This window comes from Dromiciops gliroides, chromosome 3 (assembly GCF_019393635.1).
Source record: "Dromiciops gliroides isolate mDroGli1 chromosome 3, mDroGli1.pri, whole genome shotgun sequence".
NCBI classification, from domain to species: domain Eukaryota; kingdom Metazoa; phylum Chordata; class Mammalia; order Microbiotheria; family Microbiotheriidae; genus Dromiciops; species Dromiciops gliroides.
This window is the reverse complement of record NC_057863.1, coordinates 377,881,443-377,909,435: the sequence shown is the minus strand read 5'-3', so window position 1 is coordinate 377,909,435 and position 27,993 is coordinate 377,881,443. Positions and strand designations below refer to the sequence as shown.

At 35.3% G+C, this 27,993-nt stretch overlaps 1 protein-coding gene across 3 annotated transcripts in view; it reads left to right on the top strand.

Annotated features, from left to right (window-relative positions):
* The window catches only part of RAB3GAP1 (RAB3 GTPase activating protein catalytic subunit 1), a 95,762-nt gene that overhangs the window by 17,434 nt on the left and 50,335 nt on the right, over positions 1–27,993 (top strand). For 2 of the 3 annotated variants that reach the window (XM_043992025.1, XM_043992026.1), the window contains exons 4-7: positions 18,402–18,534; positions 21,633–21,711; positions 23,682–23,801; positions 24,062–24,227. In XM_043992025.1, the coding sequence (XP_043847960.1) occupies positions 18,402–18,534; positions 21,633–21,711; positions 23,682–23,801; positions 24,062–24,227 (498 nt within the window). Of the gene's footprint in view, positions 1–18,401; positions 18,535–21,632; positions 21,712–23,681; positions 23,802–24,061; positions 24,228–27,993 lie in introns of those variants that run through there. The other variant, XM_043992027.1, reaches the window with a different exon arrangement.

Genomic DNA, 27,993 nt, shown 5'->3' with positions numbered 1-27,993 from the left:
ATATGTATATATGTGTGCATTTGTTACCTTTGATATATGTGTGCATTTGTTACCTTTCAGCTAAATGTAATTTCTTTCTTTATCTCCTAATTAGGTCTTTTTGTTGTTGTTGTTGCTTTGTCGTGAGATCATAATTGCCACCCCTGCTTTTTTTGTGTTCATCTGAGGCATAATAGATTTTGCTCCAATCCATTATTTTAATTCTATGGATCTTTGTGTTTCAAGTATGTTAATTATAAATAGCATACTATTGGATTTTGTTTTCTAGTGTATGTGTGTGTATGTATATGTATAATGTGTGTGTATGTATATATAAAATAAAAAGCTATTTTATTTTTAATGATGATAAGTTACAATCCTTTCCAATAAGGTCACATGTGAAATAAGGATGTCCCTTGTCACTTCTTCTGTTTGATATAGTACAAGAAATGCTAATTATTGCAATAAGACAAGGAAAAGAAAATGAGAGAATAACCATAGGTAAAAATGATAACATAATTATCATTTTTAGCAGATAAAGATGGAGTCCTTAAAGAGTACCAAATGCTCAGCTAAAATTAATTGAAATAATAACTTCTTCAGACTTGTATAATATAATGGAAATCCACACAAATCACCAGCATTTCTGTATAATACCAATAAAGACCAGCAGAAAGAGGTAAAAAGGGAAACTTGGTTTAAAATTTTACACACACACACACACACACACACACACACACACATACACACAAAACTTGGGAGTCTTAATTTCCAAGGTAAATGTAAGATCTATGTAAATACAATCATTTATAGAAAGACATAACTTGAAAATGACAATATTACCTAAATTATTTTACTTATTCAGTGCCATACCACACTACCAAAGAATTACTTCAGACGTAGAACTAAGAAAAGTAATAACATTTATATGTACTTAAAAAGTCAAGAATATCAAGAGAAATAATGAAAAGAAATGGAAAGGGAGCAGTGCCAGCTATCAACCTATACATGTTGTCGTCAGACATGCCTTTTGTCATTCCATGGACTATATAGCATTCCAGGCACTTCTGTCCTCTCTTGTCTTCCAAATTCTGTCCAAGCTCGTGTTCGTTGCATCAAACTATTCTACAAAGCAATAATTATTTAAAATACTGATACTGATTAAAAGTGTACCACATACAGAAACAAATGTATCTAATACTCTAGTACATACCTAAATACAAAGACCCCAGACTCACTTTTTGACAAAAACTGCTGGGAAAATTAGACAGCAGTATTTAGATTTAGACCAATAATACCTCACACTTATAAGCTCCAAATGGATACATGAAAGGTCACATTATAAATTAGGGGAAAGTTATAAAAAAGGGGAAAGTTATCTATTAGATCTTTGAATAGGAGAAAAGTTCATAACCAAAGGTTTGAGAGGATCGCAGATAAAATGCATAATTATGATTACATAGAACTGAAAAGTTTTGTACAAACAAATCTAAGAAAGCTAATATTGAAAGGGAACTAGGAAAAAAATATCTTTAGCAAGTTTCTCTGATAAAAGTCTCATTTCCGAGATTACCTAAGAAACATATTCAGGGGGTGGCTAGGCGGCACAGTGGATAGAGCACCAGCCCTGGATTCAGGAAGACCTGAGTTCAAATCCGGCCTCAGACACATGACACTTACTAGCTGTGTGACCCTGGGCAAGTCACTTAACCCCCATTGCCCTGCAAAAAAATAAAAATTTAAAATTTAAAAAAATTTTAAAAAAAGAAACATATTCAAATATATGAGAACAAGAGCCACTCCTCAATTGATAAATGGAATAAGGCTATGAATTCAAGGACAGAAACCCAGACAGTAGCTATATGAAAAAATAACTTCAAATCACTAATAGAGAAATGCAAATTAAAGCAATTCTGAGGTTCTACCTCCTACCTATCAGAGTGGTAACAATGACAAAAAAGGAAAATTATAAATTTTGGAAGGACTACAGGCAAGCACACATGAATGCACTGTTGGTGGATTCCATTATACTAGGCTATAACTATTCCGAAAAAAACAATTTGTAATTATACACAAAAAGTTACTAAAGAGTGCACATCCTTTGTTTCATCTATATCACTGATAGACCTCTACTCAAAAGTGATCACATAAAGAAGAAATCCTTTATGTACAAAAATATAATAGCTCTTTTTTTCTGGCAAAAACTGGAAACAGGTTGCTCATCAATTCAGGATTGGCCAAATTGTGCTATGTGAATATGTTGGGGTGCTGTTGTGTAAGAAATGATGAAAGTGGTAATTTTTAAAAGACTTAGATTTTTGTGAGCTGATGCAGAGTGAAATAAGCAAAAGACTAATTCATATTATAACATCAATATTATAAAAATGAACAATTTTGAAGACTTATAAACTGATGAATGAAATGAGCAGAACCAGGAGAAGAATTTATACAATAACAATACTACTAAAATAAACAACATTGAAAGCTATAAGAACTATGGTCAGTATAAAGAACTTTCATTACTTCAGAGCTGATGATGAAACATAATACATTATAGAGAGGTAACAGATTTATAGTATAGGAGAGAGACAGACGCACATAGTGCTATTGAAGGAATTTGTTTTGCATGACTGCTTATTAGAAAAAAATTTTTAATGGGGTAGGGAAGTGAGGGGGGAAATAGATTTGTTTTAATTAAAAATCAGAAAGGTTGGGGGTTGTTTCTAATATAAAAATGTGTACATTTTCAAATAAGATCACTTTATCACTAGTTTTACTTAATTTTACTTTGTTATAAGAGAACTCTCAGAATGTGGGATTAATTTGTAAAGGTAAAATCAAAACAATAAAGCCTAAAAAAAAGAATTACAAGTTGGAAATACTTAATGATTACTTAAATACTTGTAGTAACTTTATTATAAAAGATACTTGGTTTTTACAGTAATATTAGTACTATATTATATTTAGCTACATGAGCTAAATAGAATTTTGTAGCCTGAACTGAGAACTTAACTTAGAGAAAGTCCAAATTTCAAATAGCTGATTTTCTGATGAACTTTCAGGACACAGTATTTTTGAAGTTAGTTAAAGGGTAGCCATGTGGAACAGAGGAGAAGAAAGAGAAGAAAAGCTTTCTTCCTTTTTCCCAGTAGCAAGATTCACTCTTATCAAAATTTAATTCAGTTGCAGCTTGAGTCTTCCCCTGCTCTAGCTACTGTAATCTTTTTTCTTTCTCAAATTATTACTCTTCCGCTCAAAATGCCATTTTCTTGGGGCTGATGATTTCTTTTAGTTGTTAGAAGGAAAGCTTTCTGATAAAACCAATTTACAGAAAGGTGTGATATATGTTAGCTACTTAACTTCAGGAGAGAATTTAATAATAGTGCCAACCTCTGGTTAACCCCAATAAATCTGATAGAAATTTTCACATGTAACAAAATGAAATAAAAAATTGAGACCATAATGAGAAGTAATTTGAGGTACAGAGGCTATCAAATAGTCTTGGGATGATAGGATTTGAAACTGGGAAAGAACCTTAGAAATTGTCAAATTAAAGAAGCTTAGAGTTATAAGGGGCAGTTTATTCCAACCCATACTTGCACAGATGTTCTATATATAACATGCCCAGACAAATTGTAATCTAGTTTGAAGATCTACAAAAAGACCTTCCAAGTTGAACCATTCGTGGTAACTCTTTGGCTCTAGCCATGTAACCTGTTCCAAATATGTGATTTGATTATTCTGTTTTTTTTGGTTTTGTTTTGTTTAGTGAGGCAATTGGGGTTAAGTGACTTGCCCAAGGGTCACACAGCTAGGGTTAAGTGTCTGAGGCCAGATTTGAACTCAGGTACTCCTGACTCCAGGGCCAGTGCTCTATCCACTGCGCCATCTAGCTGCCCTGGATTATTCTCTTTCTTAATACCAGTTTAACCTTGTGCAAGTCACTTTTCCTCTGTACCAGTTTTTTCATCTATGAGAGATAAAGAGGTTGGACTAAATCAGTGATTCTTAAAAGGTGAGAGCCTTTCATGGGGGTCATGAGTTGTTATTAAAATTTCTAATATGGTAAGTATCAATAGATATAACCCACATAAACATAAGCTCTTTGGGGTCCTCAGTCACTTTTAAGAGTGTAGAGGGGTCCTGAGATCAAAACGTTTGAGAACTGCTAAACTAGATTGATGATAACTAAGGTCCCTTCTATTTCTAGATAGTGGTCTGAAGTGCTTTCATCATTTTGACCTACTTAAGTACATCCACAATTGATGCTTTTGTCCTCTTAGTGTGCTCTAGCTATCCAAGCTCTAGACTCTGCTTCTAAGGACCTAGTTTCCTTTGACTTTGTCATCATTTCTGTAATTATTGCTGTTACTCAGGCCTTGATAATTTTCTGTTAAGCTATTTTTTGTTTATGCTATGGGAAATTAAAGGGGCAGCTAGGTGGCCTAGTGGCTAGAGTACCAGGGCTCATCTTCCTGAGTTCAAATCCAGCCTCAAGACATTTAACTGTGTGACCCTAGGCAAGTCACTTAACCCTGTTTGCCTCAGTTGTCTCATATGTAAAATGAGCTGGAAAGGAAATAAACCACTCCAGTATCTTGGCCAAGAAAACCCCAAATGGGGTTACAAAGACTTGGACACAGCTATTGACCAAACAACAAAAATGGAAAATTATGTAGAAATGTTACTGACAATAAGGTGACATTTAGGAGCTAACTTAGAGTGGTAGAAGGCCTTTTATGATGTCTTAATTCTAATCTTTATTAACCAATGCCTGGATTATTTTTAAAATTTTCATTGATATCTTTCATTTTCATATTGCCCCATCTCTGAATATATTCTTCCCTACTCTCTTATCCAGTGATCTATCATTTGTAACAAAAAATAGGTCAACAAACTTAACCAGCTTGTCACTTGAGTCTACCAGTATTTGATATGGTCCCCATCCATAGCCCCCCACCTCTAAAAGAGAAAAGGAGAAGCATTTTTTCATCTGTGGGGTGAAGCTCGACCATTATTATTGTATATAATTTCATTTCATTTTTTTTAAGTGAGGCAATTGGGGTTAAGTGACTTGCCCAGGGTCACACAGCTGGTAAGTGTTAAGTGTCTGAGGCCAGATTTGACCTCAGGTCCTCCTGACTCCAGGGCCGGTGCTCTATCCACTGCACCACTTAGCTGCCCCATTTCATTTCTTTTTCGGGGGGGGGGGTGTCTTTCCATTTTTATTTTCATTGTGTATGTTATTTTTTTCAGTTCTGATACTTGAATCTTTATTTCTTTACATAAGTCTTCCCATACTTCTCTGAATTCTCCAGTCATTGTTTCTTATGGTACAACACTATCATTATATTAATGTACAATAATTTGTTTAGCCATTCCCCAGATAATGGACATCTACATTGTTTCCATTTCTTTGCTATCACAAAAATTTTTTGCCTAGGCTATGGTTTTTTTTTGTTGTTTGCTTTTGTTTTTTATGAGGCAATTGGGGTTAAGTGACTTGCCCAGGGTCACACAGCCAGTAAGTGTTAAGTGTCTGAGGCTGGATTTGAACTCAGGTCCTCCTGACTCCAGGGCTGATACTCTATCCACTGTGCCATCTAGCTGCCCCTTGCCTAGACTATGAAAGAAGCCTCTAAACTGGGTTTTCCACTTCTGTTCTCTCGCTTCCCAATTCATCTAGTACATCACTGTTTAATCTTCCTGATAAGCTGTTTTCATCATGTCTCTGTCCCCAGCTCAGAAACTGTTGACCTAGATGTCTAATAGGATAAAGTCTAAAATCTTAGTCTAGCCTTGAGGCTTTCACAGTCTGCTCCCTCCCTTTAGTCTTCTTTCCTGTTAATTGCCATCATCAAATATCTCTGCTCCAGACACTATTTCTTGTCCCCCCTGAACATGCCTCCTTTAACCTTAAAAAAACCCTCACTTGACTGTTCCCTTTCCTCAAATGTCATCCTATTTCTCTCTCCCCTTTCACTGCCAAGCTCCTAGAAAAAAGTTGCTTCCACTCTCTGCTTCCACTTTCTCACTACTAGTCACTTTAAACTCACCCCTTATAGTTAGGTTTTTAACCACCAATCTACTTAAAAATGCTCTTTCTAAGGTTGTTAGTATTCTCTTTACCAACTCCAACAGCCCTTTCTCAGATCTCAACTTTCTGGACATCTGCACCTTTTGACATTCTGGGGCAGCTAGGTCGTGTAGTGGATAGAGCATTGGCCTGGAAGTTGGGAGGACCTGAGTTCAAAATTTGCCTCAGACAATTAATAGCTGTGTGACCCTGGGCAAGTCACTTAACTGCGATTGCCTTAAAAATCCAAGGCCATCTCCAGTTATTCTGATATGTATCTTGTCACTGGAGCCACATGGCTCTGGAGGAGAGAGTGATGACCTTGCAAAGCCCTCCCTCATTTAAATCCAGTTGGCTGCAAGTCATATCATCCCATAGTCCTCTTCAAGAAGGAAGGGCAAATAACAACTCTTTTGACACTATTCTCTCCTATTTTTCCTCCTATCTTTCAGACCAGTTGGTCCCTCTCAGACATCTTTAATGGTTTTTTACCCATCTTAGCCTTTAGGCTCTAGACTTTTCCTTGGTGATCTCATCAGCTCCTATGAGATCAGTTTGCCTCAATTTGCAGCTCTAATGTTTCATAACCTCAAACCCTGCATTACCATCTCTCCTCAGCTCTTCAATAAATACCTTAACTCAGTGTGGCCCAGTTAGAACTTGTCTTTCCCCTTATGCCCTCCTGTCTTCCAAACTTGTGTTTTTCTCTAGAAGGTACCACCATTCTTCCAAGTAGCTTGGGTTCATAATCTTGGAGTCCTTGGATTGGAGGAGGGAATGTAGGCTAGAAACAGGTTAGATTGTTACAGTAATCTATGCAAGTGCTAGTCAAAGTGTGTATTAGACAATGGTGTAAGAATAGACAGGACTGGGGCTGCTAGGGGGCGCAGTGGATAAAGCACCAGCCCTGGATTCAGGAGGCCCTGAGTTTAACTGTGGCCTCAGACACTTGACACTAGCTGTCTGACCCTGGGCAAGTCACTTAACCCCCATTGCTCTGCCAAAAAAAAAAAAAAAAAGAATAGATAGGACTTGAGAAATTACTGATCTTTGGAGATGAGGGAGAAGGAAGAGTCAAAGGTAAACAAAGGAGATGATGAATTGTGGTACCACTAACAGCAATACCTAAGTCATAAGAAGGAATAGGTTTGGAGAAAAATAATTGGCTTTAATATGATTCGTTCAAGATGCTAGTGGGGCATATTCAGGCATAGATGTCTAATGGGTAATTGAACACACTGATCAGAAACCTAAGAGAGAAAGGCTGAATTGAGCCTCAAAGGCAGGGATTTCAGCAGATGAATACTGCCTATTCTCTCTTTGGGGAAAAACATACAAAGGCATAGAGAAAGTACAGAATAAGAATGGGGGAGGGAATCTCCTTTGGTTAAAACATGAAGTATAGGGGCAGCTAGATGGCACAGTGGATAGAGCACCGGCCCTGGAGTCAGGAGTACCTGAGTTCAAATCCGGCCTCAGACACTTAACACTTACTAGCTGTGTGACCCTAGGCAAGTCACTTAACCCCAATTGCCTCACTAAAAAAAAAAAAAAAACATGAAGTATAAGAAGAAGTAATGTGAGGTAAGATTAGAAAGGTAGGTTGTAGTTAGCTTGTGGAGACTGTTAAATACCTTTGTAAAAACTAGGATGTAGTATATATATCTGGCATTTTGGTGATCTACCATACTAGTAACCTTGTTAAAAACTGACAACGATATGAGGTTACTTTGGTATAACACTTGTTTTGTACCTATGCTGGTTCCCTGTGATTTCTGTTTGCTTTTTCTAAGTACTCACGATCTCTTTAATAAGCTATTTGTTTATTTTTAGGATATTTAGGGACATATTATTTGATATATTTTAGAATACATTAGGAGGTTCACCAGGCTGTAATTCTGAGTTCTTTATCACCACTTTTTTTTTAATCACCACTTTTAAATATTAGCCTTTCTCTATCCTCTTGGGACTTGTTTCATTTAACATGATTTTTCAGAGGTTAGTGATCAATTTTGTATTTACATGTGTATTTTTTTTTTTGGTAACTAGACTGAAATGATAGATTTAGACTTAAAGATTAGCACTGATTTAAATGATTAAATAAACATTTATTATGTGCCTATAATTGGTAAGACATTGCTAGGCAGTGGGGATACAAAAATTTTTAAATGACATAGTACATTTTTTAAAAAAATTAATATATTTTTCACCAATTACATGTAAAAACAGTTTTGATGGATTTCTTTTTTTTAAAAATCAGATTTTGAGTTCCATATTTTCTTCCCTCTTTCACCACCATCCCTTCTCCCCTAAATTGAGAAAGCAAGCAATTTGACCTAGGCTATACATGACTAGTCATGTGAAACGCATTTCACATAAGTCATGCTGTGAAGAAGAAGCACAGACAACACCACCACCCCCCATACCCCCAAAGTAAAAAAAAAGTATCTTCAATTTTCATGTAGATTCCACCAGTTCTTTTTCTGGAGATGGACAACACCTTTCATCATAAGGCCTTCATATTTGTCTTAGATCACTGTATTGCTGAGAATAGCTATGTTATTCATAGTAGATCATCATACAATATTGCTGTTAATGTCATTTCTTTCCAGATTTTTCTGAGAGCATCCTGCTCGTCATTTCTTATAGCACAATAGTAGTATTCAATCACAATCATATACAACAACTTGCTCAGCTATTCTCCAATTGATGGGTATCTCCTCAATTTCCAGTTCTTTGCCACCCACTAGAAGTTGCTATAAATATTTTTGTGCATATTTTTGTTTTTTATCTCTTTGGGATACAGACCTAGTAGTAGTATTGCTGCATCAAAGGGTATACATAGTTTTATAGCCCTTTGGGCATAGTTCTAAATTGCAGTTTAAAAGGTTGAATTGGGGCAGCTAGGTGGCTTAGTGGATAGAGCACTGGCCCTGGAGTCAGGAGTACCTGGGTTCAAATGCAGCCTCAGACACTTAACACTTACTAGCTGTGTGACCCTAGGCAAGTCACTTAACCCCAATTGCCTCACTAAAAAAAAAAAAAAAAAAAGGTTGAATTAATTCACAACTTCACCAACAGTGCAATAGTGTCTCAATTTTCTCATATCACCTCCAACATTTGTCTTTTTCTTTTTCTGTCATATTAGCCAGTCTAATAGGTGTGTGGTTGTGGCTCAGAGTTGCTTTAATTGGCATTTCTCTAATCAATAATGATTTAGAGCATTTTTTTATATGACTATAGATAGCTTTGATCACTTGTCTGGAAACTGTTCATATCCTTTGACCATTTATCAATTGAGGAATGACTCTTAGTTCTATAAATTTGTTTTGGTTTTCTGAATATTTGAGAAATGAAGCCATTATCAGAGAAATTTGCTGTATATTCTTTTCACATTAATAACTATGTATTTCCCTCTATTTTATTTTCTCCCTGTTTATCCTACTCTCTCTCTCCTATTACCCTGTCAGTTCTCAAAAGTATTTTGCTCCTGACTTGTCCCTCCCCCATTCTGCCCTCCCTTCTATCAGCCTACTCCCCACCCCTTTTCCCCTTCCCCTCCTATTTTCCTGTTTGGTAAGATACATTTCTACGCCCAACTGAGTGTGTATGATATTCCCTCTTTGAGCATATTCTAATGAGAATAAGGTTCACATTCCTTCCTCCCATCTCCCTCTTCCCCTATCTTCGCCTTCACTGTAAAATCTCTTTCAGGACTCTGTTATGTCAGATAATTTACCCCCTTCTACCAGTCCCTTTCCCCTTTTCCCAATGCATTCTTCTTTCTCACCCCTTAATTTTATTTTTTAAGATAATCATCCTATCATATTCAACTCACACTCATGCCCTCTGTTTATGTACACTTCTAACTGTACCAATAATGAGAATATTTTTAGGAGTTATGAGTATCATTTTCCCATGTAGAGATGTAAACAGTTTAAGCTTATTGAATCCATTTACCTTTTTATATTTCTTTTAAGTCTTGTATTTGAAAGTCATAGTTCTATTCAGCTCTGGTCTTTTCATCAGGAATGCTTGAAAGCCCTCTATTTCATTGAATATCCTTTTTTTTTTTTTTTCACCTGAAGGATTATACTCAGTTTTGATTCTTGGCTGTAATCTTAGCTTTTACTCGCTGGAAGATCATATTCTAAGCCCTTGACATAATAATATCCTTTCATGGAGCTTATGTTTTCTGGGAGAAGGGTATAAACACTATACATAATATAGATACTGTGTCACATAAAGTTTGTTTTAATGCATTAAATGAGAGAGCTCAACAAAGTGAAAATTTTAGAAAGGAGACAGTACTTTCAGTTGCAGCAATCAGATTATCAGAGCACATGGAATTTGTGTTAAACTTTAAAGAGAAATTATTCTTAATGACAGAAATGGAGAAAGAGTGCATTCTGGACATGGGGAAAAAGGCTTAGGCTAATTAATGGGACAAGTTTGGAAGGTTCATTTTAGTTGTAAGGTAAATAAGGCTAAAACAGGATGTTGGAGCTATATTGTGAAGGGTCTTAAATGTATAGCTAAAGAGGTTATGTTTCATCCTAGAGCCACTGAAAATTTTTAAGCAGGGGAAGTGATATGGATAAGGTGATCATTTTTGGCAACTGTGTAAAGGACAGATTAGAGACTGGCAGCCAAGTGATGCTCTATTATTTCCTTACCTACCTTGGGCCACAATTTCTTTCAGCCCTTTAGAGTTTGAAGACGATTCTCTTGGTTTAACAAATAAAATGGGAATTTAGTTATTTGTGTTTTCTTCTGTGTTCTCATAACATTGCACCACTTTCCCTGAGCATTGGGCCTTCCTTCTTTCTCTTCATGTATTGAATATGCCTTTTATTTTATTTTATTATTATCTTTGTCTTTTTTTTTGTGGGCAGTAAGGGTTAAGTGACTTGCCCAGAGTCACACAGCTAGTAAGTGTCAAGTGTCTGAGGCTGGATTTGAACTCAGGTCCTCCTGAATCCAGGGCAAGTGCTTTATCCCCTGTACCACCTAGATGCCCCAAATATGCCTTTTAAAAAACACTTTTTGCTAATTTGAACATTTTTCACAGGCCTCAGCTTATTTTAGGCTTTATCTTTTTTGGACACTATTCTTGCAGGTTTATGCTTTTTAAAAAAATTGTTCTCAGTTATATGTTCTTGATTTCATTGTATATCTATGTTGTTTTTTCCCCTCAGGATCACTTGTAATTATATTGATCATATTGTCAAAATTTCATCTTGAGCAATTTTTCTTAAGTTGTGTTCCCTTTTAAAGTATTTAGTCATGGTAATGGCCATCTCTTTTTCATGGCTATACATTTTTTTTAAATTACTTTTCCTAAAGTCAAGCTTACATGTTCTTAAATATTTTGTTTCTAGACTTTTATGAACTTGAAGATGACAATCAATTTTCCCAGATCCCTTTATTTCTAGTTTGTGAATCAATTCTTTTCTTGCTCAGAATTAAGTCTAGAATAGTAGCTCCCTTCATTGCTTTCTCAGCCTTTTGAGAATACATTTGTTGGTATAAATTTGTTGGTATAAATATTAATATTTATACTGTGCTTTGAGGTTTATAGAGTGCTTCCCCCCACCCACAGTAACCCCATGAGAAGAAAGTCTAAGAATCTTTCCCATTTTACAGTTGAGGAAAAACAAAGTTTAGAGAAGCAAAGTGACTTAACTAATGGTCATAATATGTGTGCAGAGCTGGACTTCAAAACCAATTCTCACTACAAGTTAAGTGCTATTTCCACTGTGACACACTACCTTTCATATACTCTGCATTCAATGAAATGAGGATTTTAGTAGATATAAAATGAGTGTTAGATTGGGTAAAATCCTTTCTTGTTCTCACATTCTAAGAATACAGGGTATCCCAAAAGTCTTAGCTAGTTTTAAACTTGCAGGAGGCACAATTAGTATGAGTTAGCAACAGAAATGTATGAATATATGAGGTGATCTCATAAACTCTGCCATATTTTCAGTATATGCTGTAGAAAGATAGCATACCTCTTAATTAGCTTTCAAGAGTCTATATATGTGAGTAATGTAGAAATATGTTTAATGTGATTGTACATATACAACCTATATCAGACTGCTTTTCGTCTTGGGTAGGAGGGAGAGAGAAAAAAATTTGGAACTAAAAATCCTGTGAAAACAAATATTGAAAACTGTCCTTATATGTAACTGGAAAATAATAAAATACCTTTTTAAAAAGAGCCTATATATGGTCACCTCCTTTAATATTCAAGAGGGAGTCCAGTCAATATGTTGTATTTTTTGGGGGGGATTAAATAACAGGACTTTTTCCTAGATGATAATTCATTATTTCTTGAAGTACAGGATGCTGCCACTTTTTTCCCCCAGAACATCTTTATATGTTAAATAAAGGACAAGAACCACAAAGGACCTGCCAGTTTTAAATCCTTAAAAATGTTTTTTAAATCATAAAAGTGGTTTCCTTTGTCACTCTTTTTTTTTTATTCTGGGTTAATGAACACCAAATAAGATATACATTTTCACATACAAAGGAAAAAAAGGATTGCAAAATGCAGCTGTGAATCTTGTACCACACCAATATTTGTGAACATGTAGAAAAAGAAATAGTGATTACAACAAATCAGCATGGCTTCTTTAAGAACAGATCATGCCAGACTCATTTCCTTTTTTTTCTTCACAGTTACTAGACTGGTAGATCAGGGGAGTGTTGTAGGTATCGTTTACCTAGATTTGGTTTGATTTAATTTGGGGGGGGGTGCAAGGCAATGAGGGTTAAGTGACTTGCCCAGGGTCACACAGCTCCTGAATCCAGGGCCTGTGCTTTTTCTACTGCACCACCTAGCAGTCCCAGTTTACCTAGATTTTAACAAAGCATTTGAAAAAGTTATGCTTTACTTATGGACAAAATAGACATGAGGTCTATGCTGAATAATAATTCCATTAGGTGGATCTGGAACTGGTTGAATGACCAGTCTCAAAGGGTAGTCATTAATGTTCTGATGTCAGTTTGCAAGAAGTCTCTAGTGGAATGCCTTAAGGCTTGTGCTTTGCCAAGCTCTATTGAACATTATTATCAATTATTTAAATAAAAGTATGTCATACAAGGTTTGCAAATGATTTAAATCCAAATGGAATAGTTAACACATTAGATGCCAGTCTATATCAACTGAGTCTTATTTAATAAGATGAAATTTAGTAAAGTCTTATACTTACATTCAGAAAATGAATTTTATAAGTAGGAGGTAGTTTATGTGAAAAGAAATCTGGGGCTTTTACGGAACTAGAAAAGCTAACATACTGAAAGACCTAAGAATGCCATAGGATAATAGATTTAAACATTATAGCTATCTTTATTTAAAGATCTGTCATGTGAAAGAGCCTTATTTTGATTGAACTCAAGTGGCAGAACTTCACACAACTACCTGAGTGATATTTCTAAAATACGTTATGACTCCATAATTTCCCTGCTCAGTAGCCTTTAGTTACTATTGCCTGTAGGATCAAATAAAGACTTCTGTTAAGTGCTTAATAAGTTCCAGGCACTGTTTTGGGTCCTGAATGATACAAAAAAGACAGGAAAGGAAAGAAGGAAGAAGAAGGAGGAGTTCATAACCTTAAGGAACTTACATTTTGGTGGGGAGAGACAATTATATTTATATATATATATATATATATAACTACAATATAATTTTGAGAGGACCTAGTTAGTAGTCGAGGGAATCAGGAAAGGCATGTAAGAGGTGTTACCAGAACTAAGATTTGAAGGAAACTAAAGCTACTATGAATCAGAGGTGGGAAGGAGCACATTACTAGCGTTAATGATAGCATTCTCTGCAAAAGCACAGGCTGATGGAGTGTTGTTGTATGCAAGAAATAATAAGGTCAGTTTGACAGAACTGAAGAGTAGGTAAAAATGAATTATGTGTCATAAGCATGGAAAGCTAAGTTAGAACTAGATTGTTCTGGGCTTTAAATGCCTAACAGATGACTTTTATTTTAGAGGTAATAGGGAACAACTGACTTTTGTTGAATAATGGTATGACAAGAGGTAGCCAATGAAAATGGTAAAGAAAAACTCAAAAGGCTCTGGAAGTATTTGCAGGAAGAGAGCCCTGTTAGCCTGGCACATCTAGATCACCTTCAGAGAGAAGCCCCTGAACTGTTCTTTTTTCTTATTTTGGTGGGGCAATGGGGGTTAAGTGACTTGCCCAGGGTCACACAGCTAGTAAGTGTCAAGTGTCTGAGGCCGGATTTGAACTCAGGTACTCCTGAATCCAGGACCAGCGCTTTAACCACTGCCCCCCCCCCCCCCAACTGTTCTTAATCCTTCTCAAGTCTCTGCTCCACTTAAGGATTCTCAAATAAATATTCCTAAAGCAAAGGTCTAGCCATGCTACTCCCTTACTCAATAGATTTCAGAGTTCTTATTGTCTCTAAGATAAAATATGAACTCTTTTGGCATTTGAATTGCTCTGTACTCTTGCTCCAGTCTGTATGCCTTCTGTAGAAGTCTCATTCTCTTTCAAGCTCAAGTGTTCCCTCCTTCAGGAGGTCTTCCTGGCTCTTGCTGCTGTTGGTCTTTCTTCCTGCAAATCATTTGGTACTTATTTTGAATGTATCCTGTATGTTGTATCTGTCTGGTTCTGAGTGAATTTTATATTTCTGTGTATCTTTATGTGCACTGGGTAAAAATTGAGGGAGGAAAAAAACAAACCCTGAGACATAGTTTATCTTTGTCCTTGTTAATACATTGCCATTTGTGTTACTTGTGATCGTAATTCTCCAGAGACTATAATGTTACATGATTTTCAGCCTTGTAGCTTCATCAGGAATATATTGGTGTTATAAACTTTTGCAACAGCTAGCAGCTTGTAGTCATTGAAAACCCTGTATAATTTCCAAAATGCAATTGAGCTCAAACTCTTCACTCTCCATTCTTGCTGATTTTATTATCTGTCTGCAGAATAGGTAGAACTTATTCAGTGGGTTTCCTATACATTTGAATATCACAATATGAGCAATATGTAATTTTAATTCACTTTGTTTTTAGCATGAGTGGTTAGACCTTGTCTCAAAATTGTTTCTGAATTAGTTTACCTTAAGCTTAAGAATAATAATTTTTAAATTATTATAAGAGCATAAATCAAAAATTATTTACAATTAGTGAAAAAGTCATGAAAATGCTTTTATTTTTCTTGATCTTTTTTCCTGTTTTGCAGATTTTGTTGCTATTATTATTAATTTAATTTTAATCAGTATATACAGTCTTGTCAGATTCTTCACTGCACCACTTCATATATCTTTTCATATTTGTATTCCCATTTTTAATTTCTTATACTTCAATAATATTCTATCAGATTGATATTAATTAATAAGGAAGAATTTATTGTTTGTTTTTATAGTATTTTATTTTATTTTTAAATGTAATCAACATTTTTATTTATAGTTTTGGGTTCCAATTTTTATCCCTCTTTCCCTCCCTCCCTTACCACCTCCCTGAGGTGGCAAGGAATCCAATTTGGGGTATACATGTATGATTATGTAAAACATTACCATATTTGTCATTTTGTATAAGAGAACTTGATTAATAGGAAAAATGAAAAAAAGTGAAAAATAACATGCTTCAGTCCATTCCATCAATATCAGTTCTTTCTTTGGAGGTGGATAGTATGTTTCATCAATAGTCCTTTTGGATTGTCTTGGATCATTGTATTATTGAGAATAGTTAAGTCATTCACAGTTCTTTATCAAACAATATTGCTGTGTCTGTGCACAGTGTTCTCTTGGTTCTGCTCACTTCACTATACATCATTTCATACATGTCTTTCCAGGCCTTTCTGAAGTCATCCCGCTTGTCATTTCTTATAGCGCAATAATAAGAAAGTATTTAGTAATCACCTACTATGTGTTAGGCACAGGGAATGCAAATAGAATGAAAGAATACCTACTTTCAAGAAGCTTACTTTCTAATGGAAACAACTAATACATATGTAAGTATATAGAGAATAAATATAAATGAGTTAAAATAAAGGGCAGTTTGGAAGGGAAGGTACTGGTATTTGAGTAAGCCAGTCAGGAAATGGCTCCTGTAGTAAATATTGCTTGACTTGTGCCTTGAAGGAAAAGAAGGATTTTGTGAGAGAAAGGTCTGGAGGTAGTACATTTCAATCATGTGACTTGGCCAAGGCAAAAACAGGAAGATGGTAGATGGAGGATCATGGGTAGAACAAAGAGAACACTAATTTGGCTGAATTGCAAAGCATGGGAAGGGGAGTAATATAACAAGGTGGGAAAGATAGGTTATGGCCAGGTTGTGAAGCAACCAAAATTTTATCCTAAATGCAGTTAGGGAGCCTCTGGAATTTACTAAGCAGAGGAGTGACAAGGTTCTATATATACTTAACGAAAACCACATTGGCAGCAGGATGTAGGAGGGACTGTAATGGTGAGAGACTTGAGTCAAGGAGGCCAGGCAGGAGGCTGTTGCTGTAATGTAGTTTGAGAAGTGAAGAAAGCCTGAATTAAGTTGGTTTTTTGAGTAGAGAGAAGGGGTTGCATGAGAGAGATGAAAGATCACAGTTCTGCCATTTTCCAATCATTCCAGATTTTTGCCATTATAAATAAAGCTGCTATGAATTTTTTTTATGCCACCAAGTCTTTCTTTTGCTTAAAAATAATTTCCTACAGCTATAGTTCTAGTAGTAGGATCACTAAGATGTCATTTTTATTGCTGTGAAATTTTGCAGGAGAGTCATTTGTAGTTTTGGGGGGCTCAATGTAAGTAATACAGTGCCATCTGGGAATACGAATTTAGAGAACTGTATTGAGAATTTTCTGAGACAGTGAATATTTATTTTCTTTAAGTTTAGATAATGATGTTATCTATATAAGCAAGACTAGTTTTAGTATTATTTCTTTGTGTCCGATTCTTCGATTCAATAAACATTTACTAAGAATAACATGTGTTTTGCATCCTGCTAGGCTCTAAAAATACGAAGATGAAAGATGGAAGTGTGTCTGTTTTACAAAATAGAAGCTTATAATCAAATAGAGAGTTGGGGGTGGGGTAAGGATATACTATATACACAAAAATATGATAGTACATATACACACAAAAAAGAATGTGATTAGGGAAAAGGAGAGACTAAAGTGTTATAGGAAGATTTGAGAAGGTAGAGATCATTTTCAGTTTAGAAAATCAAAGAAAAAAATATAAATAAAAAAGAAAATCAAAGAAGGTTTCATGGAAGGTGGTACTTTAACTTTTATTAGGTGAAATGGGGAGAAAGGAATGGGTACTAGGAATGTTAGAAGGCTTATATTAAAGCAGGGAGGCCAGGAGTACAGAATTAGATTTGGGAAAAGCTAGTAGTCCATTTTGGAGTATAGAATGAACTCAAAGCAATGCTTAAATGATAAGGCTAAAAAAGTAGATAAGGTAGATTATAGATGTAATCTGATAGAGGTTCTGCTTTTAATCTTCATTGTCAAGTGTCATAGACTTTTCTTGGTATGAAAGATTTTACTAACTAATTGACATCATTTTTTATGATATATATATGCTTAAAACTAGTATAAATCAAATTCTTGTAAATCTGACATCTTAGTACTAGAGAGTGACTGGAAATAAAAACAATAACAAAACCAATCTGAGACTGACCTTTAATACTTTTGGGGGGGGGAAGGGGGGGGCAATGAAGGTTAAGTAACTTGTCCAGCATCTCACAGCTAGTAAGTGTCAAGTGTCTGAGGTCACATTTGAACTCAGGTCCTCCTGAATCCAGGGCCGATGCTTTCTCCACTGAGCCACCTAGCCGCCCCGACCTTTAATTCTAATGGCCAAGAAGCTTGGACCTGCAGAATGCTTGAGAAATATACCTTCTTTGCTGAGGTGGAGAACTCTGGATATAGATTACTGCATGAATTATCAGATTGTTTATTTGTAGATTGATTTTACTGAACTATTTTTTTTTAATTTAAAAATTATTTGTTATGAGGGTGGTTTGCTGGATTTAGGAGGGGAGGATATATTTAGAAATGAATCTGGTGTCAAAACAAATTATTTCAACAAAAATTTTTAAAACTAAAAATAAAATTGATGAAATGGGAAAAAAGTCTTAGAATAACTTGGGTTTTTTTTGACAACATAGTCACCCTTTAATTTATTGTTCTTGTAAATTTGAACTTTCTTTTTTCCCTCCCTTCTCCCCTTCTCCTCCTCAAATTGAGGCATGCTTTAGAGTTTTGTATGGGAGAGGAAGAAAAAATTCTGATGATCATTATATACAAAATAGAAATGATAAAGTATGGGAAAAGTTGAATAATTTTATTTTTAAATGCAGGGTATATTTACTAGTGGCACATGGGAAGAAAAATCAGATGAAATTTCCTTTGCTGACTTCAAGTTTTCTATCACTCATCATTTTCTTGTGCAAGAATCCAGTGATAAAGAAGGAAAAGAAGAAGTATTAGAAGGTAGATAACTTTTACTGTATTTTTTAACTTCCTATTTAGAAATTAATTATAAAAAATAACTTATTTCATTATGAACTTTTAAAGTATTTTAAGTGAAAGTATTTCTTAGAAGTTTTTAATAGCTATAACACGTCTGAAATCTATGCTTTTCATAATAAAACTGTATCATTTTTTAAATAAGAAATTTTCTGTTGAGGATAGTCCTCCCAAATGCCAGAGAATTAAGAAGTTATTTCTGATTTGAATAAACAGCTTATTAAACCTACAAGGATCTCATAAATGTCACTATCTTCCTGAGGAAAATAAACAGAAAAAATGTAATAAAATTCAAATGCTTTTCAGTCAAACCAAGGTGGGAAAATTTATTATAGGCTTTGAGCATTTTATCCTATTTTTGTGTTGAAATGAATGATGTAACCTGTGACCTTTTACTTTCCCCATACCTCGTTCTCCATTCCCCCATATTTTAACGTGTTTGCTTTTTCATCACCATCAAAAACATTTGCTAAATGTTAAAGGTGCAGTATAGGAAGACTTATACTGAGGATTACTGGCTTCCCAGATTTATGATCTAGGATGGATGGATGGATATCCATGGATCATATGTATATGTGTATGTATATATGTATATATAGATATGTGTGTATGTGTACATGTGTGTATACATATACAGATGTGTACCTATATACTTGTATATATACAGATATATATGCCTATATATTTGTATATATAGCATTATATCTAATATATATTCATATATATTTATAGTTTGTGTATTTAATACACATGTCAAATCAGACCAACAAGATTTTTTTAAAAGGCATGATTGGACAGTAAATTATGTTTGAGAGATAAGTACAATTGAGAGCTATAGGCAAAGGTATGTAGGTAATTGGTTGGTAATCAAAAAATGTTAGTGGGACTTCTTTGTCCAGATTGCAGGGACGTGAAGCTATTTGCTTTATTGTGATCAGTGCAGAAATACTTTATGGAAGAAGGTATCATTTTCAGAGCTCTGTTTAATGATAGAAGACATTACAAGGAAGTGTGTCATAGGCATATGGTGCTGCTTTATGAAAGTGTTTTTAGGCCAGGGTAGTAAGAGTGCAAGAAGAGTATTTGATAGCAGACATGTTTGTGAGACCAGCAGGGAAGGAAGGTTGTAGCATAGAAGATAAGGGCAGGGAATAGTCTATGGTATGTTTTTGTAAAATGGTATTTACATAGGCATGCTTTACAACCTCAGTAATGTCCCTGCAAGTTACCAGTTCTAGATGCAGTCAATGCTGGGAGTTGCAGGAAAATTGCTAACTTCTAGATAAAAGTAAAGTATTGTGGGCCAATATCTTCTAAATTCCTTTATCAGAACAGCTTGAGAAACCAAAAACTCTCCAGTTTAGAGGAGTTGCTGCTCATTTGCAGAATGCCAGATTTTAAATGTTCTTCAAGTGTATTCTGGATGCAGAGTTACAAAATAGATGGGATAGCTACTCATAAAAGGAGATAGGTTTGTCGTTTACTTTTTACAGGAAGGAAAAGACTACTGATGATATATTGGTCTTTTTTTTTTTTTTGGTTGCATGGGGCAATGAGGGTTAAGTGACTTGCCCAAGATCACACAGCTAGTAAGTGTCAAGTGTCTGAGGCCGGCTTTGAACTCGGGTCCTCCTGAATCCAGGGCCGGTGCTTTATCCACTGCGCCACCTAGCTGCCCCTATTGGTCTTTTTTTAGCAACATGTATATGGTACTTACGACCAGTAGTGTTATCTTTGAACATGAAGAGCAAAACCTAAATAAATGATTTAACATAAAGGATACATGGAAAGAAGTGGAAGGATAGACTGTTAGTTATTAGTACTTAAATGACCAGAGCCAGAAAAGAATAATTTGGGAAAACTTCATGGTATTAGTGAATCTTTAAGCAGAATTTTTAATTTGCACAGAAACAGTGTTCAATAGAGAAGCATTCTAGGAGAAATGGCAATGAGCCACTGCTTGCTGAGGATTAGGCACAGAGGCAGTAGACTACAGCAGGACTTCTTAAACTTTTTTCACCCACAAACCATTTTTGTCTGAGAAATTTTTACATGACCCTGGGTATATAGGTATATAAAGTAGGTATCCATAACCTTTTACTGTTGCCAAATTTTTTGTGACCCCCACATTCAGTTGCATGACCCCATATGGTGTGGAGATCCACAGTTTAAGAAGCTTTGGATTAGAGTAGCAGTTTTCAAGGGTGGTCCATAGGGAACCTGACTCTTTCAAGGGGTCTTTGAAGTCAAAACTATTTTCATAATAATACTAAGGTATTATTTACAAATTAAAGTACTTCTCTATTTTTCAACTACATATTTATATGAGGCTAGATTTTCTTTGTCCAAAGTAACATCGCAAACAGATTGAATGCAGAAACAGATAGAAGAATCCAGCAGTCTTCTGCTAAATCAGACATTAAACAGATTTGTAAAAATATGTAAAACAATGCTACTTTTTAAAACTACTTTTGTTTTGGAAAATAATTATTTTTCATTTTTTATATAGTTTCAAATTATTTGCATATAATTTCATTTTCAGTATTATTTATGTTAACACAGTGGGTTTATTATTATTGTTGCTATTTTAACAAGATTTAATATATATTTTAAATTATTTTTAATTTTGAATGTGTTAAATATTAATTTTTAATATGTTGTAATATGTTAAATATCAATAGATATAATCCAGATAAACACAAGCTCTTTGGAGTCCTCAGTAATTTTTAAGAGTATATAAGGAGTCCCGAGACCAAAAAGTTTGAAAAGCAATGGACTAGAGTAGATAGGCTTTAGGGATAGTGTGCCTCTTTGTTGTGTAATCTAGTTTTGTCCATCAATTCAGCAATAAAGTGCCTACTTTGTGCCAGGCCCTAGGGATACAAAGAAAAAAATGAAGGCCCTTGCCCTTGAGGACTTTAGGTTCTCTCAAAATATTTAAAATGACATAATTTTAAACAGATGTAAAACTAGATAAATAATGCATTTTCTCTAAATGTTTAGTAGGTTTTTCCTTTGCAGTGAAAAGATACTGACTTTTTAACAATTACATGTTCTCACAGATGCTATTCCACAGTCTATGCAAGATTTGCTATGCATGAACAATGACTTTCCTCCTAGAGCTCATTGCCTGGTAAGATGGTATGTGTAAATTTTATTCAATTGACTTTTTGATATTTTGAGGTACATAATTCAGAGCAGTATATAATTATTATTATATTTCAGAGATAACTCAGAGAACATTTGATACTCTTTATTTGGAACTGAATGTGAAAGAAGTTTTTTGAGTATGATTTAACATGAAAATATTGGTTAGCCAATCAGTCAGAAAACATTTATTTAGTGATTTATTTAGGAACGATACCAAGCTCTGAGAATACAAGAGGCAAAAAGACCTCTTCTCTCCAGGAGTTCACATTCTAATAGGACAAATTATATGCTAATAACTATGCAAATACAAAATTTATACAGTTTAAATGGAAGGTGATCTCTGAGGGGAGGATACTAGCAGCAAGGGGAGAGGGTATGTGCAAAAAAAGTCTTCTGCAGGAGGTGAAATTTAAGCTGAATGTTGAAGGAAGTCAGAGAAGCTAGGAAGCAGAGGTGAGGAGGAAGAAAGAGAATTCTAGTTATAGGGAATAGCCACTGGAAAACAGATGGAGTATTGTGTGTAAGGAACAACAAATAAATCAGTAGAGCTGTATCAAAGAGTGAAGCAAAGTAAGTGTAAGACTGGAAAGGTAGGAAAGGCTTTCATTGCCAAACTGACTTGAAGGTAATTGGTTGTCATTGGAGTTTATCAATGGGGGAAGAGGGATGTGGTTTGGCAGGAAGACAAAATGGAAAGCTATTGCAATTGTACTGGCAAGACCTTATGAGAGCCAGTAGTAGGGTAGTAGTGGCTTTGTGAGTGGACATAATGGGTGTTGTGAAGATAGAAACAGCAGGATTTTTCAACAGGTTGGATATTGAGGTGAGTGAAACTGAGGAATTGTTGATAACACCAAGGTTTTGAACCTAAGTGACTAGGTGGGTAGTAATACTCTCAATTGTTAAAGGAAAGTTGTGAAGAGAAGCTAACAAGACCACCAAACAAGAAATCATAGAGAAAAATGATAAGAGAACCCAGGTCAGAGACTTGTAGGACACCCATGGTTAATGAATGTGATTTAGATGAAGATCCAGTAAAGGAGACTGAGAAGGAATGGTTATATAGGTGAGAAGAAAACTAGAGAATGGCAGTGTCACAAAACCTAGAGAGGAGTTTCCAGGAAGGGAAGAATATTGACAGTGTCAGAAGCAACAAAAGAAGTCAAGAAGGATAAGGATTAAGAAATTTCCATAAGATTTGGCAATTAAGAAATAATTAAGAAATACCTAGGTGGTTTAATGAATATAATGTTGGATTTGGAGTCAGGGAGACCTGAGTTTGAATTCAGCCTGAAACAAGTATTAGCTTGTGGCCTCAGAGTTGGTTTTTTTTGTTTGTTTGTTTGTTTTTTAGTGAGGCAATTGGGGTTAAGTGACTTGCCCAGGGTCACACAGCTAGTAAGTGTTAAGTGTCTGAGGCCGGATTTGAACCCAGGTACTCCTGACTCCAGGGCCGTTGCTCTATACACTGGGCCACCTAGCTGCCCCCCTCAGAGTTGTTTTAATTTGCATTTTTAAAAATTAGTGATTTAAAGCATTTTCAAAACATCACTGTGCCTTTTTTTCCTCACCATTTCTGGAACCTTAATTCCTTAATCTCTTAGTCCTTCTGTTATATCATCAGACTTTTTCAATGTTTTCTGATCATAACTGGCCACATCTTAATACTTTCTGCATCTCCAAGGGCAGACTTTGTCTCAGTGTTTCCTTTGTCCCTAATTTATAAATTCAGTCATAAACAAATAATAATTTTTCTGTGAATAAGAAACAAAGGAAATTCAACCTTTTACATGTTAAATTGCTGTTTAAAACTTCAGATCTCTTATGTAATCAATCCTCATCTTTACATTTTTGTAGTGAAATGTGTATACCTTTTCTTAAATATATCTTGCTAATATCAAGAAACCGTTGCATTCTAATATTTTCTTCTGATATAATTTTTCTTCAAATTTGTCTTTTAGGTATGGACTGCGTGAATTTGTAGTAATTGCCCCAGCTGTAAATAATGATGCTGTTCTTAGTGAATCCAAATGCAATCTTCTTCTGAGTTCTGTTTCTATTGCTTTGGGAAATACAGGCTGGTAGGTAGAAGTTTCTAAAATCCTTTAATATAAGTTTTTCTTAAGGTTTTCATTATGAATTGTGAAAGGAAGAAATTACTATTATGCCTGGTACATAATAGGCCCTTAATAAATCCTTGATTGATTAATTAATCTTTGATTCACTAGGAGAAAACTGGCTTTGTGTAGAGAAGGAAAAACAATATGTCTAGGAACTTACAATAGCAAATAATTTTAAAATCTTATAACCCGTGAGCTAATCACCTAAACATTTTCTCTAGTCAGGTGCCACTCTTCGTGCAGATACATCAAAAATGGCGAAGAATGTATGTAGGAGAATGTCAGGGTCCAGGAGTTCGAACTGACTTTGAAATGGTTCATCTTCGCAAAGTGCCAAATCAGTATACCCACTTATCAGGGCTGTTGGATATCTTCAAATCAAAAATAGTAAGTGGAGATTGTGTTTTGGAATCCAGATAAAAGTAAATAATTTCATTTACTATTAAGATGCTATTAAAAATATTCCTGGGGGGCAGCTAGGTGGCTCAGTGGATTAAAGCCCTGGCCCTGGATTCAGGACGACCTGAGTTCAAATCCGGCCTCAGACACTTGCCACTTGCTAGCTGTGTGACCCAGGGCAAGTCACTTAACCTTCATTGCCCGCACCCCCCCAAAAAAAGTATTCCTGATGTCACAAATAATTGCTTTTTAAAAGTTTGGTAATACTATATTTGCATAATTACTTATGTGCTTTTTTTATTTAGGATAACAAATGTTTTACTATCCTTTTAAAAAAGATGCTAGTATGAAGAGAAATGCCAATTGCCAATTATATTTTTCAGTAGCCACTCTAGATGAATGATTTCCAGATGGTTTTATGCTATGCTACTGACTTTGATGTCCTTTTTTTTTAACCTCCTTTGTAACTCACATTAATTTTCTATCAAAAAAAGGATAGTTTCTTTTCTTTCCTTTAAAAAAAAAAAACAACAGAGACTGATGGCCCAAATGCATTTCTGGGTTACTCATTCTGACTCAAACCATTATAAAGAAAAGGAAAAAGTTTAAACGGAGTGTAGTGGAGGTATCTCTGTTGCTTTGTAAAGAAGATAATATGCTTTGAAAGCCATACGGCTTTGAAAGAGTGGGTCAGACAGAGTTCGAGAAGGTAGCCTCTGGCCACTCTAGGAAGAAGGAGATTGGGCCATGGGATGTCATACTTGTTAGGAGATACCAGTGAATAGGGAGTTTTAACTGATTTTTAGAAGCACACTTTGGAGGAAACGTTGCCTTAGATTCTGGTGATGCATGTTATTTTAATTTTTGGCTTTTATTGAATGCTGTGTCTGATTACATTGATTTGGATTGTAGGAATGTTAAAAGTTTTATTTTTTATTCATTTATTTATGTATTTATTTTTGCAGGGCAATGAGGGTTAAGTGACTTGCCCAGGGTCACACAGCTAGTAAGTGTCATGTGTCTGAGGTCAGATTTGAACTCAGGAACTCCTAAATCCAGGGCTGGTTCTCTATCCACTGCACCACCTAGCTGCCCCAAAGTTTTTTTAATGGAACTTATAGGATAGCCCTTTTAGACAATTTTGTTATTAGGCTTAAAACTTCATAAAATATTGCCATTAGATAATGTGAGGCCCTGTATTTTATAGTAGTGGTATTAAGATTCCTTGTAGGGGGCAGCTAGGTGGTGCAGTGGATAAAGCGCTGGCCTTGGATTCAGGAGGACCTGAGTTCAAATCCAGCCTGAGACCCTTGACACTTAACTAGCTGTGTGATCCTGGGCAAGTCACTTAACCCTCATTGCCCTGCTCCCCCCCCACCCAAAAAAAAAAAGATTCCTTCTAGATGTATATTTTAGGGAGTTTAATCTGAGAAGGAATTTTATTTTCTAGAACCTCTCTTTTTGCCTGAAATACAACTTAATACTTTGGGAAAATTTGAAACTACAATTTTTTAGGTGTTGCTACCCTATTATTCTTTGTTCTTCCCAGCAAGGATAATTACATGCAAATCAATTACATTGAAAGATTATATTAATGCTTACCTGACCTCTTTCTCTCCCCTTCCAATCAAAAACACAGTCTTATTGAAATTCCTTTGTCAGTAGAGGTTGAAGGCTAAAAGATGTATGCATATTGACTTTTCTGATTCAGCTCTCTTCTTCCCAGACTAGAGACCATTTTTTTAGGAGCAAGTAGACACTGAAGTCTGACTTAATCTAAATCTAGTAAAATTTTATCCTTTTGCCAATGAAAGTCCCCATTCAGTGTATTCTTATGATTAGTGGGTTTTTTTTCTACTTTGCTTCAATTCTTTTTGTCATAATTTCAAAGAGAGCACATCTCTTCTTTCAATCAGTCCTTATGACAGGACTGTGTGGTAGGTGGTAACAAATATATATATATTTTTTTTAATTTTTTTTCTTTTCTTTGAGGGTTAAAGTGACTTTCCCAGGGTCACACAGCTAGTAAGTGTCAAGTGTGTGAGGCTGGATTTGAACTCAGGTCCTCCTTATTCCAGGGTCGGTGCTTTATCCACCGTGCCACCTAGCTGCCCTGGTAACAAATATTTTTAACCTCATTTTGCAGAGAAATTGAGACCCAGAAAACACAAGTACTTGGCCTAAGGTAACATAGTAGGTGGTAGAGGCAGGACTTGATCCCAGTCCTTTTGACTCAAAGTGTAATTATCTTCCTATGGCACTTTCATTTTTCAAATAAGGAAACTTCTTAGAGGGTTTAAGTGACTTGTTTAGAGTCATATAAATAGTCATCTGGATTAAGGGGCATTTCAATATATCTCACAGAATGTAAAGCTGGACAGGACTGTCAAAGAAAAAATATTAATAGTGCACTCCACTTCACCTGGAAGAACAAAAGGTCAAGAATATCGAGGGAATCGATGAAAAAAAGGTGAAAGAATGCAGCAGCCTAGCAGCACCAGATTTCAAATTGTATTAGAGGGGGCACCTAGGTGGTGTAGTGGATAGAGCACTGGCCCTGGATTCAGGAGGACCTGAGTTCAAATCCAGCCTCAGACACTTAACACTTGCTAGCTGTGTGACCCTGGGCAAGTCACTTAACCCCAATTGCCTCACACACACAAAAAAAGAAAAAAGAACAAATTGTATTACAGAGTGGTTATCATCAAAGCAATCCAGTACTGGCTAAGAAATTAGGTACACAGTGCATGGTAGTAAGCTACCATAATAATATAATGTTTGATAAACCCAAAGATTCAAGATTTGGGAGTAAGAACTCACTATTTGACAAAAATTTCTGGGAAAGCTAGAAAGCAGTTTGGCAGAAAGTAGATATGGATCAACATCTCACACTGTATACCAAGATAAGGTCAAAATGGGTACATGATGTAGACATACAAGGTAATATCATAAACAGATTAGGGAACATGGAAATTTTTACCTGTCAGCTCTATGGTTGAGGGAAAAGTTTATGAACAAACAAGAGACAGGATCACAGGAAGTAAAATGGATAATTTTTAGTACATTACCAGTGCTTCTAAGATTAGAAGGAAAGCAGGAAACTGAGGGGGAAATTATTGCAAGTTTCTCTAATAAATTGATAAATGGTCCAAGGATATGAATAGAGAGTTTTCAGAAGAAGATATAAAACTATAGTTATATGGGAAGATGTTTGAAATCACTATTGACTAGAGAATTGTAAATTATAACAACTCTGCTGATAGAAAATGAAAATGACAAATACTTGAGGGGATGTGGAAAAATAGGAACATTAATGCATTGTTGGTGGAATTGTGAACTGTTCCAACCATTCTGGAGAATAATTTGGTACCATACCCAAAGGGCTACAAAACTATGCATACCCTTTGAACCAGTATCACCACTACTAGGTTTGGATCTTAAAGAGATCAGAGAAAAAGGGGGAAAAAATCTATATGTACAAAAATATTTATAGCAGGTCTTTTTATAGTGACAAAGAATTGGAAATTGAGGGGATGCCCATTAATTGAGGAATGGCAGAGTAAGTTGTGGCATGTGATTATGTTGGAATACTATTGTGCTGTAAGAAATGACAAATGATGAAGAGGTAGTTTCAGAAAAAACATTTTTCATCAAAAATCCTTTGAAACTGTCTTGGATCATTGCATTGATCAGAGTTGCATAGTTGATCACCTTTACAATATTGCTGTTACTGTGTTCTACGTGTTCTTCTTAG